At 41.9% G+C, this 22,758-nt stretch overlaps 1 protein-coding gene across 1 annotated transcript in view; it reads left to right on the top strand.

The window, feature by feature from the left end:
- Positions 1 to 22,758, top strand: part of SLC13A1 (solute carrier family 13 member 1) — a 42,643-nt gene that overhangs the window by 10,307 nt on the left and 9,578 nt on the right. Inside the window, exons 2-11 of the mRNA XM_033058921.1 lie at positions 6,255 to 6,388; positions 8,195 to 8,323; positions 9,088 to 9,224; positions 13,539 to 13,726; positions 14,292 to 14,349; positions 14,439 to 14,505; positions 15,005 to 15,168; positions 17,759 to 17,878; positions 19,041 to 19,139; positions 19,229 to 19,330. Of these exons, the coding sequence (XP_032914812.1) occupies positions 6,290 to 6,388; positions 8,195 to 8,323; positions 9,088 to 9,224; positions 13,539 to 13,726; positions 14,292 to 14,349; positions 14,439 to 14,505; positions 15,005 to 15,168; positions 17,759 to 17,878; positions 19,041 to 19,139; positions 19,229 to 19,330 (1,163 nt within the window). The 5' untranslated portion in view covers positions 6,255 to 6,289. The remainder of the gene's footprint in view (positions 1 to 6,254; positions 6,389 to 8,194; positions 8,324 to 9,087; positions 9,225 to 13,538; positions 13,727 to 14,291; positions 14,350 to 14,438; positions 14,506 to 15,004; positions 15,169 to 17,758; positions 17,879 to 19,040; positions 19,140 to 19,228; positions 19,331 to 22,758) is intronic.

Here is a 22,758-nt window from a genome sequence, read left to right as displayed (position 1 = left end):
AGGCTAGTAGCTGACATGTTGCAAATCCATGTCCTGAATTTCTGTTGAAATCACTTGTTGAAGATATCTTGCCCACCACTGATGTAAACTTCCATGAGCCCATTGATGCTGGGAGCTCAACCTCATGTGGCTGAGCTGGCTGCCTTGGAACCAGGGGACTCCGGGGATATTTAGGAGGCTCAGAATTACATCTAATAACAAAGTAATAACATCTTTATGCATATTTTATATATCCTCTTAAGTTCAATTAAGAATTCTAATCTTTCCGCAAAAATGGCATGGCCATACAGTATTAATTTAGAGCTTGCTTTGAACCTGAAAAAGGTAATTATATCAGAATAAAGAAGAGGGAATAGTGCAAGTTCCCATGCTGTTAGAATTTAATACTGAATCAAAATCAAATGAAACAAATTAGAAGAGCTCTAAAATATGGTTCAGTGCAACTCTGGACTTGATCTCTGAACTTGGTCTATTTTAAAGGAAAATATTAAAGGTTAAGCAATTACTGATTAATATTTTTGTCTTCTGTAGTACTTTAATAAACACATTGCAGAGTCAAAGTGGGATTTGTAGTGTGATTTCACATCTGAATTTTAGTCTTTACTCACTGGAATGCATTTTCCTTTCCTGTTGATTAAATGATAGATACAAATACACTCTCTTGTTAGGAGGCTGATATTGCATCCCACAAGAAATCATTTTTTACAAGGAAAAAAACCCATTTGTAACATGGTGTATAAGTCTCCTGTTGCCTAAATCATGTGACATTAAGGAGATTGCTCCCCAACTCAATGAAACCTCCTTATCTGAATTAAGAAGGATTCCTGCTAAACTCTGCAGATTAATTCTGTGGATGTGAGAGAATTTGCAGATAATTTTTCAGGTGATTTTTTTTCCTGCCTCTCTATTATTCCCTCTGATAATTCCTGTGATAGTAAAAGAAATAATTTATGACAATACATTCATTCAAGCAAAATTTACTCTTCAGAGTTGAGCTGTCTTTGTTTAACATGACAGCAGTAGAGTTTTGGGCATGGGCAGTGTTTACAATGGGACAATGCAGGTGCAGATAGAAACATCCCAGCACTGCTTCTGAAACCTGCAAGAATATACAGTGATTTCTGAAGCACTTGAACTGAAGCACTTGAACTGATTCAAAGAAAATGGCTCTAAGTATAGGTTATCTTGAATAATCATGAACCTAAGGTCCTTTAAGTACAGTGGGTTTCTATTCAAAGTGAAAAGGAACATATTTACAATGAATAGTGAACTTCCGACTCATTAAAATTTTCAATGTCAAGTGATTGGATTTTGTTTCTTTTCAGTTTATTTGCTTTTATGCAGTAACGAGTGTGGAAGTGTATTCAACATGTCAGATTCTTTCCATTCAGAAATGCAGACTGAATGTAGGAATAAAATGTGTTTCTTCTTTCATCACATGATGAAAATTGATTTAATCTGTTTTTTGTGACCTGCTTCTCCAAAAGGTGTCAATGATCTCTTTCAAAGAGAACTTTCTCAGTTGTTCTGCAGTGTAGAAACAGAAATATTACCGTACTGTCTGTGATGATCAAAAGGTTTCTAACTGCATTTTAAGATAAAGATAAAGATAAACTCACAGGAACTTATGGGGCCATTACAAGGTGTGGTGGGTTGACTGGGTTCATCAGCTAAGCACCATGCAGCTACTCACCTGTTCTGACCCCAGTGGGACAGGAGAGACAACAGGAAGAGCAAAGGTGAGAAAGCCTGTGGGTTAAAAACATTTAATAACTAAAATAAAGAGGAATAATAAAGTGGAATAAAAAATTGATGCAAAAGTAAACACTGACCACCTCCCGCAAATAAGTCTATGCCCAGCCAGGCTCAGAGCAATGTCTCTCAACCCAAAATACCTCCCCCACCTCCCAGTTTTTATTGCTAAACCTGGTTTTCTATGTCAGTTACCTTTGTTGTGTCCCCTCCTACCTTCTAAAACACCCTCAGCCAACTCACTGGGAGGCAGAGTGGGAATATCTTGATGCCATGGAAGGACTTCTCAGCAATAACCAAAACATAGGTGTTCTGTCTACGCTTTTAGCCACATTTTCAAAACATCACATGGTCCAAACTGGCACCATGACAGACTGCCATGAACAAAATCCATCCATCCCAGCTCAATCTCTAGCCCTTAGTCCATGCTCAAGTCTTACACTATCTAGTATAACCTTACTAAACACCACTCTGTTTCCTGTTATGTGATATGTATATATACAGATATGATTCTCATAGTCTATGGATCACCCCTGTAAAACATTCATAAAATGTCCATTGGGTTGCTTGATGCATGACTTGACCTTCATGTGTTGTAGTGGTCGCTCAGGACACAAGAGATTAAATTGTTGGCTCATGTTGGGTCATCCTGGTGCTTGCCTGCCTCCTTGCAAGGCTCATTCTCCTTTGCTTCAGGTCATTCTTGAAGTAGTACTTCCTATAATATGCTAATCAAATTGCACTTTATTCCCTCCCAGGGTTTAATGTCCTTCCATAGAATAGATATCCCCATTCTTCCACATTACTCATGAATTGTATCCAGGTCTTTGAGCAAATTGCCCTATAGCCCTGGCTCCAACACCCTTGGCACTGCTGGTGTGTCTGCAGGTGCTTTCTGCCAGAAGAAGAGAACATTTGTTTCATCTGGTCCTCTCTGGAGTGGCCTGTGGGGACTGCATGAACTAATGCTGCTAGATCTGTGCAACAGTTTGTTGCTCAGGGTTCAGTCAAAACTTTTCTCTTGGATCACTTGAGAGAACTCACAAGCGGACTGAGTCCTGGAATATGCATTCCACAGAATCTTGTAGTACCTAGGAAAGTTTATTTTTCTTTGTCTTCTAGGCAGTGGGAACGTGACTTCTGTCTCATTGTGTCTGTCGGGGTGTGATGATGCCCCTCTTTCCATCTCATTCCCTGTAGATCTCTCATACAAAATCTTCCTTTGTTTTATTGAAAAATCAGCTTTTGCAACAACGTGATTTTTTTCTTTCCTCTTTCTCAAACACTTCTGCTTTGTTGTCCCACACAACTATGATCTGGAGCACCTTCTTCAAGGATTAAAGAGAAATAGCAGTCCTCAACCAAGCTGCAAATACAGCCATACCTCTATATAAAAGGCCCATTCCTACAGGCTTTTCTGAGGTCTGAAAAAAGGAACCAGAAAATTCAACTACTGAGAAAATACACGAGAGATGTCCACAGTTAACTCAAGACATAACAAAAACAAATTAAGCTTTCCAAGAAAGCTAGAGATTAAGGGATTGATACTGACCTGGATCAGCTGACACTGGGTGGCATAACTAGAACTATTCTTTCCCCTTAGAAACTGCCTCTTTGGAATTTTTTCCAGTGTTGCAAATACACCCTTATTTGTTTTTCAAATTGAATTTATAATATCTTTTCATAATCATTCAGTTACACCTCAAATCACATTAAAACCACTTTTGTCTTCACATGCAGAGCTGTATGTTTAAAGTTCTTGTAAGCAGGATTGCATATCCTCTCTTCTTCCTTCTTCCTGCTTGTAAGGAAAGTTTTGTCCCAGATTCCATTCTTTCAGAAAGCCTTCAGCTCTCCACCATTAAACTTGGTCCACTGCACATTAATTTTCTTCCTGAGCATCTATCTGTCAATCAATTTTCAGGTTACTGTAGAAGCTTGACTGCCCAGAAATCTTTCAGCATAAGTTTGGAAGCAAACTCCTTCAGTGTATAACTCCTTGTTCTGCCCTGACCATCTCTGATAGCTGAGCAGGGACCTGCAGACAGGTTTGAGAATGTCAGTGTTGATTATGCAGGATAATTTCTACTCTCCATCAGCAATATTTGATTTGAATCAGTATTGGAAGTCTTTTCTCCTTTGTTCTGGACTTCTATCTCCACACAGCATTTTGCTATAACAGTGATTGTCTAAGAATGCTGAAAACAGCAGATTTTATCGTCTAGTATCAGCTAGAAGGTATTATATTTGTCCTGCTTATTACTAGTTTATGATTCAAAAACATTAACAAAAATATGGGCTAGAAAACCAAGCAGAATAGACCTCTTAAGGATCCCATTTGAAATACATTCAAAGTATGAATCTAAAACAATTGCAACTGCACTTCAAGAACAACTTTTTAAAAATTTGCACACACAGGCATAATTTCCCCTAGAGCATTTCTTCTATGCTTACTTCTGACTTGCTCTTAGTTTATCTAAAAAGTTTATTGAAGTAAAATAAAATGCATATAGTTTGCACTTTGGGTCACTAAGTGAATTGCTCCAAGAAAAAAGAAAACTAAATTGAGTTCATGTGACATATTTAATTTGCATTTATGTCTGATCAGTTTTCTAGAAACTTGTAATACTCCAAAGTTTTTCAAATATTTGGCATAACAATATATATTCTAAAATAGTTCTCAGATTACGGTATGAATTATCACCCGTGGATTATGGGTGAATTTAATCTGGAACTGTTGACTTGAATACTTATATTAAATCTAAGTATTCACTACATCCACACAGCGTGTTCAACTTTTCATATTAAAATTAATTCGACTTCCATTTACCTTTGTGAAGACTCAAGCAAAGAAAGTGTGGAATACTACATCACTACCTGCAATTTGTCTTCCCTTTTACTGACTAAATCACTCTCCTCTCATTTCTATTTAGTTCTGATACTTTAATAGAAATTTTCTGAAACTTCTCCAACTGAAATATATTTCATATCTCAATCCTTCTTAATTTACCAGTCTAAATGTTTGTCATTCCTTTATAGCACAGTTTTTTCCAGATCTCACACAATTCTCTTTTGATTTTTGGATATTTGAAAAATTCTCAATTCTGTCTCTGGATTCTTTAAACAAGTTTGTTTTTATATATTTAGAGCAGCCCCTTTCAAAAGTTACCAGTTCATTGAACATCTTTAATCCCTTACATTATCTTCCCAGGAAGTCTCAGTCTCATCTCCCCAGTTTGTGTCAAAGCTGTTTTCCCAATTCTCCAGTAGCAAGGCTGTTATTTCATTATACTTTCTCCACTTGATTTCCCACCTTTGGGTTTTCAGTCAATTCCCTTCTGACAGTCAGATATGAGATACTGCTTTCCCGTAGCCAAAGTCCTACCTTCCTGAAACCAGAAATGTGTACTCAACACTGACAATCTGATCACTTGCTTTGGCTGCACCTTGACACGTGGGATTCTTATAATCAAAAGGTTATATGGATAGCAAAAATCTACCTTTATCACCTGTCCTTTGGACAGTTCTGATGGCAGCTCAAACGCTACACCATCTGTCTCCTGATTTTCTGCTTCATGTAAGATCCTGAGCACAAAACAATGTTTTCTCCCCTTTTAATCTTCACCCACAGATAGTGTACAAGCTTCTTTCCTATCTTTTTCCTGTTCTTTATTTCATGCTATTTTGTTGTATTACAAAGACAGTACCAAGTTTTCTTTTTTATTGAAAAAGAGGAAAAATCAGGCCAAAGGATTTATTTATTTTTACTTTTGTCTCAAAAAGTCCCCTACTCTTAGACTTCCTCAAAACTTTATATGATGTACATTAAAAAGACTTATCCTTTTTCTGGATGAGAAGAAAAAATGAGCTCTTCCCTGCCTGGCAAGACAAAAAAAAGTCCCTGTTTTTCTCATATGCTTTAGATTCTAGACATAAAAGCAACAGAAAGGCTGAGGCTGAAAGGGACTTCTGCAAGTCATCTAGTCCAACTTTTTACTCAAAGCAGAACAAAGGTCAGGTCAGGTTGCTCAGGATCTTGTCCTATGAAGTTTTGAGTATCTCCACAGGTAGAGAAGATGATGAAGAATTTTTATTCCTGTTCAATAAAATTGTCCTGCTTATGGTTTCACATAAATGTCTCAACTAGTTTTGAACATATATTCTATCTATGTTATATGGATTGACTTCCTATGGAAGTCAACAGTAACTGGGAGAGCATCCAAAGTTTTTATTTTTCCAGCTGTCTGAAACCTGTTGTAATTACATAAACTTGTTATGAGGAGGGGCAGGGAGAGAAAGTCCTGAGAGGGCTGACATCTAGCCTTGGTTTAAGGCAAACACTTATCTTATCAACCTACTGTTAATCAACTCGCTAAAACAATAAAGACCCAGATTTAATTTTAACTTGCTTTACTGGCCTGCTTTAGCAATGGCTAAAGGTGATAGCTTGGAAAAATATTAATCAGAGTCAGCTATTTAAAGTCAGGCATTTTTTTTGGCAGTTTCTTCAGGGAAGTTCATCTAACAGCCATCAACCATGAAGATTCTTAGCTACCTCCTGGCTTACCGAAGGTTTCTGCTCATTGTCCTCACCCCACTGCTTTTACTTCCACTCCCACTTATCATCAAAACCAAAGTAAGTGACCTGCTTGGAGAGATAATTATTTTGCCCCTGTATGTAAAGACTGAGATTCCCAGATCTTTTCAGATTAACAGAATCACAGATAGTTTGAGTTGGATGTTAAATCAATGATGTTTGCAATGTGATTATGTTTTTGTCAATTCAGTGTATTTTCACAGAAATGTAGAGAAGACAGCTTCAACGTAAAATTCTGTACTGGATGCATGAAGCTCTGAATCACATGTTTGTTTGCTAACAATATCTGGACTACATTGAAAATATTGTACTCATTACTTTTTGGACTCTTTTAAGAACAGCTCTGTATGATTGACCATGGAGATGAATTGTCAGGAAAAGAGCTGCAGATATTTTTTGTTTAATGAAGGATTTTAGGTTCATCACATTTTGTGTTGTCTGATAGGAAATGACTGAAATCTGACAAATTCCCTCTGGTTCCTAAATAGAGCAAAACCTATGACAGGACATCATAGTTTTATTTTACTTGAAATAAATTCTGGTGTTCACTAACTCTTGCAACAACTCCAAGCTGATGAAACAGTTGTCTAACAATGCCATTAGTGACTCTATTTGGTACAACTCTGATGCCAGCAGAATGAAATGGAATTCTGTGATGTGTTATCATGTATGCATTATTCATAGCACGTACAAAAATACGTGAAAATTTGGTTCAGAAGTCCTTGTGACACAGTTAGATGGTGGTTACAGAGCAATGTGCTTCACGCTCTCACATCACAGTTCTACTATTTCAGTTTCCTTTCTGAGAGGAAAATAATGGGAAACTCTCAACATGGTAGGACTTAAGTGAGATGAATGTTTCCCAGGTGAATGGATATTTTCAAGTTGTTTCATACATAAATTCTTTCCCCAAGATAAATGATAGCCACAGCTGGCTGACTTAGGTTTAATATTGTTGTTTTCCAGTCAAAAGTTCCAAGAGCCACATCATTAAGTTGTTTCTTTCCCATTACAAACCATCTCTGCTGCTGTTGAGTAATTTTGTACCCTAGCCAGGGGCACTAAGAGTTCCAACCATTTTCCTTAAAAGCAGAAATACAAATTAAAAACTACACAAAAGAGATTTCTAATACTCTGGAAGAAACTAGGTTTACTTCACCTCATTGTATTTGTCTGGGGCTATATTTTACAAGCAGCACTGAAAATTATTTTCCTGGGAGGAAAAAAATTAAAAAGATAAAAAAAGGAAAAAGGATAAAAAGAAAAAAGAAAAAACTCCTGGTTTTAAGGAGTTGAAACAAAAATACTTGCTAAAATTACAAACCTTAAAAACAACAGCTGTATTTCTTGTCAGTGTTGCATGATACCTCTTTTGTTATGTGATATCCTTACCTTACTGCTACTGATGACAAAATTTCAGGAGCTAAAAGATTTGACCAATGATTGACTGTGAATACTCCTGGAGTCTTAAAGGTTTGCTTACAGAGGCAGAAGCTTTTGATTTATAGAATTCATAGCCTGAGAATCTTCCAGAATGACCTGGATAATTAATTGTCCTTGAAGGAATAGGCAGCTGACTTTTTTCTCGCGTTTTCTGAGTGATAGAATTTAAAGAATTTTACTATCTCTTAAAAAAAGCTCTCTACACCTATTTTACTGACTGTGTTTCATATCTCAGCAGGATTGTCAGTAGCACACAATAACTACCCTAAATGCAGGTCCCTTGACTCATACTTTTTCAAGGTGTGGGGAATCTCTCTAATGTAGGAGGTATACTTTTTGAATTGTGGGTTTTTTCCCCTGGGTGATCAACTCATGTTTTTATTGGTGCCTTTTGTATTTTAGGAAGCAGAATGTGCATACACATTGTTTGTAGTTGCCATCTTTTGGCTCACAGAAGCTTTGCCACTGGCTGTTTCGGCTTTGCTCCCTGCCTTTATGTTCCCGTTGTTTGGTATAATGACATCTAAGCAGGTAATCTTTATTTTTCTCTCTTTCATACTGTGCGTATCAGGAATCAAAACTCCAAAAAATTAAATAAAATGAAACAAAACTCCAAAAAATGAAATGAAAATGTTGAAATATATCAGGAAATTCCATGGATTTGCAAGTGCCAATCACAATAGCTTTGATTAAATGCTTTGTCTTCAGGATTTGTTCACATTTCTTTAACAATTTAATTAACAATTTCTTCTAAATAGTGGCTCAGTGTTTAGATGCCAGGTGATGGGGAAATGCTAGATAGTTATGAAATATCCTTAATATAACAGAGGCAAAATGTGACAATAATGACCCCCTGTGCAAACTGTTGCGAATACACCTTTGTGCCGAAGAGATGCAAAGAGATAAGTCTATGCTTAAGGTTATTATTTTACCTGTTGCCTAGATAAAAAAGTAACAAAAGCAACATTTAATTGCTGATTTAGTATGTGTGTGAGATGTGACTGATGATTTTAGGTTGTTCTATCCTAAGTTTTATTTTTTATTTTGTTTTAAACCTATGCACTTTAGTGCATTTATTCTTGAATCATTTGGTTAAATGAAATTAACTGTTCCAATGAACTTAACAGTTTAATTTTAAGCAAAAAAAAATTCTATTTATTTATTTCATTATATAATCTAATTTTTTTTTCATTAAAGTGATATTACCAAATGCTAAAAGAAATTCACCATTTAATTTTAAAAAGCGAATTCATTTTGCTCTTTTTTTGTCTTTTTCTTTTTAAATTTTGTTTCAGGTAGCATCTGCTTATTTTAAAGACTTTCATCTGCTGCTGATTGGAGTAATTTGTTTGGCAACGTCAATAGAAAAATGGAATCTTCACAAAAGAGTGGCTTTAAAAATGGTGATGCTGGTGGGTGTCAACCCTGCATGGTATGTGCTAAACAATGTCTTGAAGGACAAAAATACTTGTGGAAAGCTATGTAATCCAGAAATAATTGCCTACTGCTTTTTCTACAGTAGAAATCCAGCCTTTCTTTTCTACTCAAACAAAGTAGATATTTAAATTTATATGAATGGTTTGTAGGTGACACTTTAATATTCTGCTGAAATCCTAATTGAAAGTTCCCTGCATGTTATTGTTCATAATAAGGATCCTTCTGAACAAAAAGTATGATTATTTTGTGAATAATATAAGGGTCCCATTTCCTGATGATCGTTGAAACATTCCCACCCAATGCCTACAGCATAAAATCTGTTCTGTGCTGAATTTTTTTTTATTTCAATAGTGTTTTCAAAATTCCAGACATTCCCAAAAATACAAAAAGAGTTCAAATACACTGTGAGGGGGAAGAAATCATAAAACTAAGCAGGCGGTAGGGAAGGAAAAACACATTAACACAATGTCTTTACTTAAGGTGTTTTCCTTTGTCTACATATTAAAAGAAAAAAACAAAGGATAGGCACTTCTTCAGATGTATGAGGTGCTAAAGGAAAAGAAATCACACTCTCTGCTTACTCACTCTCAACATATATCTTAGGAAGTGAAAAATCTTTGCTTGCTTTACAAACTTGCAGAAAAGGTTTTGGCTGACAGAAGCATCTGTCAGCATACCAGTAAGGCTGCATGTAAGATCTATGGAGCAAGTTTAGCTTCCCAGAACACACCATGCTCATGACTGCTTGCCAGGAAGCAGAAAGGAATCAAATGGTCAGAAAACCAGAAACCCCAGGTCTGAAAAATGATGCCTCTTAAGTGATTTAACTAATGACACTTCATAGGAATGCTGGGTTATTTCTATTCCTGAGTAATTTGATTGACCTAATTTTAAATATCATGTGTATTTTGATTTGGACCTGCCTCTTTTGGTAGCTGGTAGCTTTCTGTTTGGAAAAAAATGGTTCTTATATTCTACTGCCTCCTGTTATCTTAAGCTATCTTCTTGAGCTGTGCAGGTTTAGTTATTTCAGGTTCTCTTTTGAGAGAATTCTCATCCTTTAGCTGAAATGTTGAAAGGGAGAACATGAGTGGATGCTGTGCTGTGCTAAGCTGAACATTGCTGGGGAACTTGCTGTGAACAGTCAAACCTGAAGGCAGCATCTGAGGATACCCAAAACAACTCCACAGAGGAATCATCCTTCATATGTATCACATTTCCTGATCATAACAAAAGGATGATGAGATTATGATGAAATGATCTGTGAAGGAGAGGATGTACCCACCTCTCAGCATCTGCTGCTCAGGAGCTGTGCCCACGGTGATGCCTAGAGGAGCTGGAACAGAGGCTACACAGAGTTAAGGGGAATAAAATGGATATTTATTGAGAGGCCTTCAAAGGTCACACCCTGGCAGAACCAGTGCCACAGTCATGGCCCCTGCCTGGATGGCTCCAAGATGGAAGCAAAAGAGGGCTTGGTCACAAGCTCTCACACCTTTATAGATTTTAGTCTATTTGCATGCAAGCATCAACTGTCCAATTAATAGTCTCAAATGGTGAGGTTTCATCCTCCTTGCTTGCTTGCTGGCCCACCCTCCTCTTTCCACGTTTATGGCCTTTCATGCTTATGGCCTGAAGTTTGAAGAAATTGTCCTTGAGTCCCCAGCTGGAATAGGACTGTTTTGTCTTCATCACCCAGGCACATCAGAAAAGCACCCTAAGCAGAACAGAAAAACTTAGAATTAAGGCACCAATTTACTTAAGGCATCAACAGCAGGCACGGTGCTGCTCTCTGCACACTCCCTGCTCAGCTGCTGGCAGCAGACCTGGGCAGCCTGTGCACCCTGCAGCCTCACCCAGCCCTAGGCACAGGCACCATTGCACCAGACCTCTGCAGTCGAGGTCATAAGGGGTGCAGCAGTGAAAGTTAAATAGCAAAAGACTTCTGGATTCTGCATTATATATTCTTCTGGAGAAACTGATGTGTATCAGAAATATGTGGCCAGCAGGACCAGGACAGGGATGGTCTCCCAGTACTCGACACTGGTGAGGCTGCGCCTCAACTCCTGTGCTAAATTCTGGACCCCTCACTACAAGAAAGACATTGAGGTGCTGTTGCAAGTCCAGAGAAGGACAATGAAGCTGGTAAAGAGCCTGAAGCATGAGTCTTATGAAGAGCAGCTGAGGGAGCTGGGGTTGTTTAGTCTGGAGAAAAAGCATCTCAGGGATGACTTTATCACTGTCTACAACTCCCTGAAAGGAGGGTGTAGCCAAGGGAAGGTCAGCTTCTTCTCCCAAGTGAAAAGTGAGAAGAAGAAATGGCTTCAAGTTGGGCCAGAGGAGGATTAGATTGGATAATAGGAAAAATTTCTTCATTGAATGGTTGGTCTGGCACTGGAACTGGATGCCAAGGAAAGTGATTGAGTCATCATCCCTGGAGGTATTTGAAGATGTGTAGATGTGGCCCTTAAGAACATAGTTCAGTGATGGACATGGCAGTGTTGTTTATGGTGGGACTTGATGATCTTAAGGGGTTTTCACAGCTCAGATTATTCTATGATCCTGTAAAGGCTTTCTGTCATTTGAGGTATGCAGTAAGGTCTGCACACTAGCAGAGAAAGGTAATATGTCTATGCAACCTGCAAGGACTAAAAAGAGTAATAAAATACTGATTGTGCACTACAATGAAAAGAGTGACTTTATAGTGGGATATAATTAAATAATTATCCCAGATTCCATGCATAATATTTTTTTTAACAAAACCACAGGGAAAATAATGCAGAAAAACTGGGGCTGAACAGGGTAAAATATATTTCATTAATATGCAACCACTTTTAGGGTTCCTCAGTAGAGCCCACCCTATTGTATCAAATGGTCACCTGACCGTCCATTATACCTGACCATCAATCCATCTAATGCTGGAAATTTATGATGAATAATTTTGAAATACATTAGTGAATATTTTAATTTGTTTTTATTTTTAAATCCCCATTGCAAGTTCTACTAAAATGGCATTTTTTTACAGCGTGAAAATTCATACTCAGTGTGCTTATTCTGACCTGTATTTTCTGCATAAGAAACACATTCTTCCTCAACTTCTGTCTGAGGACCTAATCAAAATCTGCCTAAATTAATGGGTTTTACACTACTGATGACAATTTGTGTTGAGTCACGTCTGTGACTTGCTTGTCTACAGATCATTTCATCACTATGCAATTAAAAGAGCACAGGCAAAGACAAGGTTCCCCTACTGAGAAAAAAAAACAGCCTGAAATGTTGTTGCTATTAGCTGAAACTAAAGGCTATGAGAGACATTTTGATGGTATTTTTACATCATCAAATAATGTTCACATGATTTTTATAGAATTTCTCTATTGACTTAAAGTGTGAAGTAAAACGGACATTGTTTGTGGAGTTTCTGATCAAGGCTGGGCAAAGAACTTTACAAATTGCACAGATGTCTTCTGAGAGAAAGGTGCAGCACCACCATTCCTCCACTAAGTTCTCTTGCTGTGATGGTGTATGGCAGGTGTTTAATGTCAGTGATAGCACCTTGGAATAGGGAGTCAAGAGGACTGTTCACATTTCCAACTTCAAGAAATGCATTAGAACAACACTGTGACCTGTAGTCTAAATTTACCATCCAACTTCACCAGATATGAAGTGCAATGTTTGATTTTTTAGTCATTGATGCAATTCAGTGTATTGCATTACTATTTGTAGTAAAGCTAGAAATGTTGAGCCAAGATCAGATTAAGGAATTGTAATGACCTTCCCTTTGCCAGTTAATATCAAAGGCGACATTTATTGAAGCCCAAATAATGCCTTCACATGTCTTGGTGCTCTGAATAAGAACTAAGTTTTGTACCACTTAGTGAATTTTTGATATTTCTTCCTATAACAACTGAGCTCGTATTTCTAGAGGACTTAACAGTCTAAGTGATAACTCCAGGGTTTTGACCTAGACTGTACAACACGAGATTAATAACGTCAGCACTGTAGACATTTTAACTCTCATTTGAATTTGTGACATGAATGGTGCTCTTTCTTCAAAGATGGTTCAAATACAATATAATTCTGTAAATAAATATTATTGCTTCTGCTTCACATTATAACATATTTGAACCTCTAAAATACGATAATTTTGGTGTCTTAGAGACAATTTTGTTTCAAAAACGTTCTCAGAATTACAAGCTTTAAATTTTTAGTGTCTCAACTTTTCTGTTGACAAACTTCTCTGTTTATATTAAATAGACTGATGATAGGAGATGTCTCTATAGCAGTCACAGACTCTTTTCTCCTATTCCAGGCTTACGCTGGGTTTCATGGTTAGCTGTGCTTTCTTGTCGATGTGGCTCAGCAACACCTCTGCTGCTGCCATGGTGATGCCAATTGTAGAAGCTGTCGCTCAGCAGATCATCAAAGCTGAAGCAGAAGCTGATGAGCTGGAGATGTCCTACTCTAATGGCTCCATCAACCCAGCACTGGAGCTGGACGGTAGGCACGCTCAGTTCTGCCTTTGCCACCCTCACTGGGCAGTAAGGAACACAGCAAGCACAATTACATGGCCAGAGGAGGGCTGGCATCATCATGTGCTTCACTGTGAGACTTCTCTTGGATTACTGTGTATGAGCTCTCTCATGATTACAAAGATTAATTAAAACTGAACAGGTGGCAGTTGGATAAGAGGAAGGGAGAAGGGAAGGGGCTGGCTTATCAGCCTCTCTTATCATCCTCATAAGATGGCTGGAAAGAAATATGTTAGCACAAGAAAGGAGCTCTTTAAGCTATAGGGTAATGTTGGAAGAACAACTGAATCTAAACTGATTACCTACACAGCTGGATTGTAAATTATAAATATTTCTCCTCATTAGAAGATTGAGATTCAGAGGAACAGGAGTCATGTAGGAGTAGGACATAATTCAACTCTTTCAGAGATTTGTGCTTGCAAATGTACTGATGGGATGATGTGAAGTGAGTGCATGGCATGAGACATGCTGATGGAGCCTTTCCAGTTTTACTCCCTTAAATGCTTTTCTGTCTTTGCATCACTGTCTTACAGAAAATGTAGGAGAATATGAAAACCCAGATTGGAAAGAGAAAGAAAAACAAGTTAATGGGTAATTGTGATTAATTTAGTAAATTCTGTTCTAAGAATTCATCTAACTAGAGTATCTGTTTGTTACAATACATGGCTTTGTTTTTCCAGATGTAACAACAATGTGAGTAGTACTGTATGCCCAGTTGAAAAGGAAAATGAAAAAGGAAATGAGCAGGTACTTAAATTGTCTTTTCATTGTGCAGCGATACATAGTTTTAACCTACATTTCACTTCTAATGCTACACCTAAAATGGCACAGGTTGCAATGAAGCTGATTACATATGAATAAGAAATACACCTGTAGTCACACACATGTACACACTTTGCTTGTATAGCTATTTCATTACTGGTTTTGTCTTCCCATTTTGCACAAGTTAAAACAACCCCACCAGAGTACAAACTCTATATTTCATGTGTGTGTATATCTATCAATCTATAAAGAGGCAGTTCTGTAAAGACTAAGGCAGATCAGGGAAAGGACTTCAGGATTTGATTCTGCCTCCTTTTCCTTTACATGAATTATTGCATTGCCATTGTAACTGCGAACCAAACCGCACTGCAGACAACTGTTATTGCCAGTAAATTGTCTGGATCTTCTGAGATATCCTCAAGTTCTACTTCTGTGCCTGATGATGAGCCCTTCTTACACATTAATTGGTTTATATACTTTTAAGCAGAACCTATCACCCGCTGAAGCAGAGAGAAAAAGCAGAAAGGACAAATACAGTGGGATTTTCAAAGTGATGTGCCTATGTGTGGCTTATTCTGCTACCATTGGAGGACTGACCACAATCACAGGAACATCGACTAATCTGATTTTTTCTGAGCACTTCAATTCGTAAGACACTATATTATATTATTTGTATCCTTCTTAGTCCAGAATTTTAACTTTCTTGCTTGAGCTCTCATATGGCTCCCCTAAAACGCATCAGCAACCTTGCCCTTTAATTTGACATTATTTGATTCTATTGCTATTCTTAATTGTTTGTTAAGGAGATAAAAAGAAATTGCATGTTTGTATTTGCCTTACGCGGCTAAAGTCTATAAGGGATCTGCCAACACATGCAAAAGATTGAGTAATTAAGAAGTACTTTCATATTTGGGTAGCTGGATGGGAAACAGTAGATTTTTCTGAGAAGGAAAGCAATACTTAGCATGAATGGAACAGGCACCATCTAAAGATATGTCATTAATTTCTAAGTTTAGCAGGAAATAAGTTCAGTCTGCTTAGCAAAGAGCATCAGGAGAATTTCAAGAGACTAAGCATTGTTGAAATGAGAAAATTTGGTCCATTAATCAACAAAAAAGCGAACAATTTCAAGGCAGTTTGAATCTTTGCATTCAATGGAACAATATTTTAAGGTCTTCCAAAGCATCTTTTCATATTCATTTTCTTATTTATGTAGAACTGCTTTGAAAACAAAACTGGCAGATTTAATTCCAAACCCCTTGAAATAAAATAGTTCTTGCTGATCATTTGTTTCTTCTGCAAATTATCATTGTCAGAAATAGCCCTACTCCAATTTTGAAATAAAACAAATTAAAGCAAAACCCTTTTTTGCCCTTCATCCACTGTTTTGTATTGCACATGACAAAATTGTTGAAGACCAGTATTTGATAGCATTTTTAGTGTTTGCCTGGAAAGAGTTTACTGTTATGGACACTAAATCACTGTAGAAAATGGATTATTAAAATCAAGCACACTTGTTCATTTTATGGAGAAAATAAATCAGTGTGTCCTGTCCATCCTTGGTTCAGGCAAGACCTGTAGTAGATAAACCAACAATGGCAGATAATATGACCAGAACTATGTAACAGATTGTTTTTAAAAAACAATTAAAGTGATTGTCCATTCTACCTGAGAAATATTTGCTCTGGAGATGAAGAATACCTGACTTCAGTATTCAGATTACTAGAAATATTTACACAGATATTCATCCCTGAAGAAATTTACTGTAGAACCTGACCACAATGAACTAATATTTTGTAATGGACTCGGCTAGTATAAAGTTTTTAAGAGGTTATTCTGTTGCTCAATAAGAAATTATCACACATATATCAGGAAAGATGATAAACACTTCAGCAAGTGATGAAATGTTACATCTTTACTACACTGATGTCAGTTCTTCCTTATGTTGTTATTTTTACATTCAAAAATTGATGTGGCTAACCATGTAATAGAAGGTACATAGCCATGTAATCAATAAGTCAAGTAACAGCACAATGCTTTATATGTTCTGTATTGTTACGTTGACAGTTTTATTGTCCCATCATTATGTACAGTTGCAACTTAGAGCATCACCTCCAAAAGAGGGCAGGGGTTTAGGTCTGGTCCCCGCTAGCACTTTATTTGCAATATATATAAGCATCTTAGTAAATATAGATCAAACCTAAAATTTGCACAATACTTGAGAGAGCATTTATAATAAGCACTTAAAGCTTCAAAACCCTATGGAATCATCAAAATTATTTTCCTTCTGGCAAGACCTGAAATACAAAAGCTTGGCTAATAATTGGAAATGGTCATTAGAATGTCCTCTGTCTGGACATTTTTCTTTCCCTTCTATCTGATTTTTGCATCAAGAAGGAAAGTTGCTGAAGGACTTTTGAATTTTCTCACTTCTAGCCTTAAGAGCTCTCTCACTAGAGCTGGAGAAGCTCAAAGAAAGAGCAACTTCTGTTCACAATGTAAATTGGAAAACAGGCTGTTTTTATTCTGCCTTTTTGCCTATCTGGCATCAAAGAAATTCAACAGTAAAGCAATTTCTTTCAGGGATCCAAAGCCCTTCCCCTTTTCTTAAATGCGTATGGAAGGGAGATCTCTGCTTGAATGACCCACATTTGCAAACAGTAGATTGAGACAGCCTCAATGAGACAAGGTGAGTGGAGAGATCATCCACTTGGCCAATGAACGTTTATGGAAATTAGTAATATTAATTTTGATTTTAATCAGTTTTGAATCACTTCTGGAAGTCTAAATAATACAAGTTTCAGTGTTGCTTCCACTGTTGTCTTCTACATTTGTTGGAGCTTTTTCATTTGAGTATATTTTTCTTGTGCTAAAGTCTCATCTCAAAAACCTCCTTTCTTCCAAGTTCTGTTCCTTTATAGTCCTAACAGCCCTTAGGCTATGCATGGCCGTCCCTTGCTTACTGAACTCACTTCAGACAAACCTCAGTCAGTGTCAGAATCCTCAGACCTGTTGCTGATCCATTGCTCAAATAGCTGGCACAGCTGGTGCCTGTAGTGGTCACGGTGAGCAGGAGCAGATTGGAGGGTGGTGAGGCAAGAGGACACCACAGTCCACCTCATGCTGAAGTCTGCTGCCAGCTGGAAACATTCTTCCACAGCAATGCCTTTTGGCAATTTTCAGAAGTCTAAATTTCTTTGCAAAGTTGAAACAAACTTCTTTTTTTTTTTTCGTCCAGACGTTACCCAAATTGCCAGTGCATCAATTTTGGATCTTGGTTTATCCTTTCCATCCCCATCGCAGTTACTATTCTGCTGCTCTCCTGGGTCTGGCTCCAGTGGCTTTTCCTTGGGTTTGAGTAAGTGAATGGTATAATCAATAAAAGTAAAGGTTATTGATATAAAAGATAATTTGTAGTAAATATTGCATCTTAGTTTAATAGGCTCAAGAGGAAGAAAACGCAGCAATAGTGATTTTGCAACCTAGATTAGTATGGCTCAATCTCCAGATGGGACAAGAATTTTCTAAAATAAGGATCCTGGACTGTTCAGCCCAGTGTGAAAAGTCTATACCACAAATGGGTGTACTCATTCCTTTATAGTATACACACATCATCATTAATCAGTGCAGGTGTGCAAGCCAGAATACTGAAATCATATACTGTTTTTTTTACTGGAAGAGGAATAGGAATACACCATTTATTGGAGTGAGGCATTGGTTTGAATACTCGAACAATGTCTGTTATAAACTGAATTATTGTATTTGTAAATTTGAGGTAAGAAACTTCTGCTTTTCCTAAATTTGTGGTATCTGCCTCTCCACAAAGCTTGGGTTTTTATGGTTTTGGAGAGGATTATGGTTTTGGGGATGATTCTTCAAAGTCTTTTTCTCCATGAGTTCACTAACATCTGGAGAGATAGGTGGGACATGAATCTTCCAAAATTACATGGCTACTTATGGCACAAGACATGAAAAGTGATACTAGTTTTAAGCAGGCAGAATCATCCCATGCTTACCACTCTATATGTGAACATTTATAGTTTATCTTTCTTCATTGTTTTGGCAATGTTCTTTTTAATATTGTATAAGTTTTTTATTCAAGAATGAAAACATGGCTTATAGCAAATACTCTGCTGATCAATATGTAAGCTACTCATATGATAAAAACTTTTTCATTCAAAAGCAAAGTAAAGCAAAGCCATAGATTTAAAGAGACTCTAAACAGAGATATATATGTGATTCTTTCAATTAGTTCACATGATTAAAGTTTCATTCTTCCTGGCCAAATGACCCGGTCAATAACAGGACACATTTTGTTGCTGCCTCTGTCAGTCTCCCACTGGGCATTGTCAATTAATTCCAATATGCTCAGTTTGGTGTATGATAACTAAATGGGAGATACTGCATTGTAAAGTGACAATTTTACATTTGTCAAGTGCTATTGGTAACTGGAAAGGTTGGACACTTTTTTCTGTATACACTATTAACTCATTATTCAATATTGCTCCTTTACATTACAGTTTCAAAAACATGTTCAAGTGTGGCAAGAAGAAAACAGCTAGAGAAAAGGCCTCATCACAGGTGATTCGGGAGGAGTACAAGAAACTTGGACCAATTAGGTATTTCAAAATATAAATCTGCAAACAAGAGCAGGTAAATCCAAGTGTCAATTCAGGAAAATTTATAATTCGTTCTACTTCTGCTATAGCTACCCAGAAACTGTTACACTTGTCCTGTTCATTCTAATGACCCTCCTGTGGTTCACCAGAGATCCTGGCTTCATCCCAGGATGGTCTTCACTTTTCCCAACGTAAGTGCTCTCTTTTGGTAAACCAACAAGAACTGTACTGTGCCTTAACTACATACCTTCTTTTCTTACCAGTTTTCAAAAATTAAAATACTTTCAGTATTTCAGAAAAATGCTGCCAGGCCAAACTTATTGCAAACCTTTGTAGCGCATACAGAAGATAAACTCCAGTAACTTCACATATGCATGTGAGCAATAGCTGAAATGTGTTAAACCTGTTACAGGATAAAATAAAGTGCCTCTTAATAGGGATTATTACTAGATTTTAGGCTTAATATGGTGAGGGAGAATGCATAACAATTGATGCCACGTAGCCCACTTCCATCAAATGTGAAATTTATAGAATAAATCTGGTTGGAATTTTTTCAACTACTGCCCCTAGTAACAGCACACTGACATGCATACATGCCAACATCCCCTGCTTTAACAGCTGAAATTACTGATATAAATTACTGTCTGTTCATTCATAACTCCCTTAAAGTCATAGTTCAACTAAACACCAAAAAGCCAAGAATCATTGTACAGTAATTTCACGAATACAAGCCGCACCAATTTGACCAAAATTTTGGTGGAAACCCGGAAGTGCGGCTAATATTCCGGGGCGGCTAATCTATTAACAAAATTCTAAAAGCTGCCAACACGGAAGTGAGAGCCCGCGGCAGCCCCAAGCCAAGCTGGAGCCCGGCCGGCCCCGGCAGAGGTGGGAAAGCCTGGCAGAGGCGGGGCCAGCAGTGTGGGGGGCGGGCGGCAGAGCCTGAGCCAGCAGGGCGGGGCAGGGAGGGCGGCAGAGCCTGAGCCAGCAGGGCGGGGGAGCCCGGGAGAACTGGGGCTAGCAGTGCAGGGGAGCATGGCAGAAGCAGGAAGGCCGGCGGGTGGGGCTGCCTGGCAGCGGGGGAAGCCCAGCAGAATCGGGGCCAGCAGCGTGGGGGAGCCCGGCGGTGCGGGGGCCTGCAGTGCCGGCCAGGGCGAGGAAACGCGGCGGCGGTGCAGACGGGAGGGGGCGGCCAGCGAGCCTGGCAGGGGCGGCAGCGGCTAGCCCGCCGGCACGGCGAGTACGTGAACGCAGCAGCGAGGCGGCCGGCATGCCTGCCAGCGGCGGCGGCGGCAGCCCGCCGGCAGGGCTAGGGAACGCGGCGCGGCCAGCGAGCCGGGCGGCGGCCGGCCGCCGGCAGGGCTAGGGAACGCGGCGGCGGCCGGCGAGCCGGGCGGCGGCAGGCCGCCGACAGGGCTAGGGAACGCGGCGGCGGCCGGCCGCCGACAGGGCTAGGGAACGCGGCGGCGGCCGGCCGCCGACAGGGCTAGGGAACGCGGCGGCGGCCGGCGAGCCGGGCGGCGGCAGGCCGCCGACAGGGCTAGGGAACGCGGCGGCGGCCGGCCGCCGACAGGGCTAGGGAACGCGGCGGCGGCCGGCCGCCGACAGGGCTAGGGAACGCGGCGGCGGCCAGCGAGCCGGGCGGCGGCAGGCCGCCGACAGGGCTAGGGAACGCGGCGGCGGCCGGCCGCCGACAGGGCTAGGGAACGCGGCGGCGGCCGGCCGCCGACAGGGCTAGGGAACGCGGCGGCGGCCGGCCGCCGACAGGGCTAGGGAACGCGGCGGCGGCCAGCGAGCCGGGCGGCGGCAGGCCGCCGACAGGGCTAGGGAACGCGGCGGCGGCCGGCCGCCGACAGGGCTAGGGAACGCGGCGGCGGCCGGCCGCCGACAGGGCTAGGGAACGCGGCGGCGGCCGGCCGCCGACAGGGCTAGGGAACGCGGCGGCGGCCAGCGAGCCGGGCGGCGGCAGGCCGCCGACAGGGCTAGGGAACGCGGCGGCGGCCGGCCGCCGACAGGGCTAGGGAACGCGGCGGCGGCCGGCCGCCGACAGGGCTAGGGAACGCGGCGGCGGCCGGCCGCCGACAGGGCTAGGGAACGCGGCGGCGGCCAGCGAGCCGGGCGGCGGCAGGCCGCCGACAGGGCTAGGGAACGCGGCGGCGGCCGGCCGCCGACAGGGCTAGGGAACGCGGCGGCGGCCGGCCGCCGACAGGGCTAGGGAACGCGGCGGCGGCCGGCCGCCGACAGGGCTAGGGAACGCGGCGGCGGCCGGCCGCCGACAGGGCTAGGGAACGCGGCGGCGGCCAGCGAGCCGGGCGGCGGCAGGCCGCCGACAGGGCTAGGGAACGCGGCGGCGGCCGGCCGCCGACAGGGCTAGGGAACGCGGCGGCGGCCAGCGAGCCGGGCGGCGGCCGGCCGTCGACAGGGCTAGGGAACGCGGCGGCGGCCAGCGAGCCGGGCGGCGGCAGGCCGCCGACAGGGCTAGGGAACGCGGCGGCGACCGGCCGCCGACAGGGCTAGGGAACGCGGCGGCGGCCAGCGAGCCGGGCGGCGGCAGGCCGCCGACAGGGCTAGGGAACGCGGCGGCGACCGGCCGCCGACAGGGCTAGGGAACGCGGCGGCGGCCAGCGAGCCGGGCGGCGGCAGGCCGCCGACAGGGCTAGGGAACGCGGCGGCGGCCAGCGAGCCGGGCGGCGGCAGGCCGCCGGCAGGGCTAGGGAACGCGGCAGCGGCCAGCGAGCCGGGCGGCGGCCGGCCGTCGACAGGGCTAGGGAACGCGGCGGCGGCCAGCGAGCCGGGCGGCGGCAGGCCGCCGACAGGGCTAGGGAACGCGGCGGCGACCGGCCGCCGACAGGGCTAGGGAACGCGGCGGCGGCCAGCGAGCCGGGCGGCGGCAGGCCGCCGACAGGGCTAGGGAACGCGGCGGCGACCGGCCGCCGACAGGGCTAGGGAACGCGGCGGCGGCCAGCGAGCCGGGCGGCGGCAGGCCGCCGACAGGGCTAGGGAACGCGGCAGCGGGGCGGTGCTGACGGGAGAGGGGGGCCAGCGAGCCCGGCGGCGGCGGCAGCACCACCCGGCCAGCCCCGCCGAGCCGTGGCGCTGAGCTGGGCTACCCGGCCCCGTCGGCAACCATGAGCGGGCCGAGCCTTCCTGGCCCCGCCCCGAGCCAGTAAAGCCCGCTATGCCGCGATCCTGTTACTAATTGGCCAATTTGTGAAAGCTGCGCCCGGATTCTCGCGACGAACGAAAGTGCGGCTAATATTCGGGGTGCGGCTTATCTATTGACAAAGACAGCAACATTGTCGAGGCACCGGAAGTGCGGCTTATAATCCGTGCGGCTTGTATTCGTGAAACTACTGTACTTTTTTGGCCTTCTGCTGCAACTTCTCCAAGATCACCTGGATTTCTTTCCCTAAGTAACCAGGTAGTCATGCAGGAACTTATATTACTGTGATGTCTCCTTTTCTATTGCTGTAATTACTGTAATTTCAGTTCTGTTTTTCTGTCATAAAGTTTTGAGTTTTGTTCTGGAGTGGTGGGAAGTAGTTGCAGGATTGGGACAAGTAGGATTTAATGCTATTTAGGTCCTTATGGATTTAACATTTATTACTGACTATCCCAA

The sequence above is a fragment of the Catharus ustulatus genome, chromosome 4 (genome assembly GCF_009819885.2).
Source record: "Catharus ustulatus isolate bCatUst1 chromosome 4, bCatUst1.pri.v2, whole genome shotgun sequence".
In the NCBI taxonomy this organism is placed as follows: Eukaryota; Metazoa; Chordata; class Aves; order Passeriformes; family Turdidae; genus Catharus; species Catharus ustulatus.
Note: the sequence above shows the minus strand (reverse complement) of the source record. Positions and strands in the feature narration are given on the sequence as shown.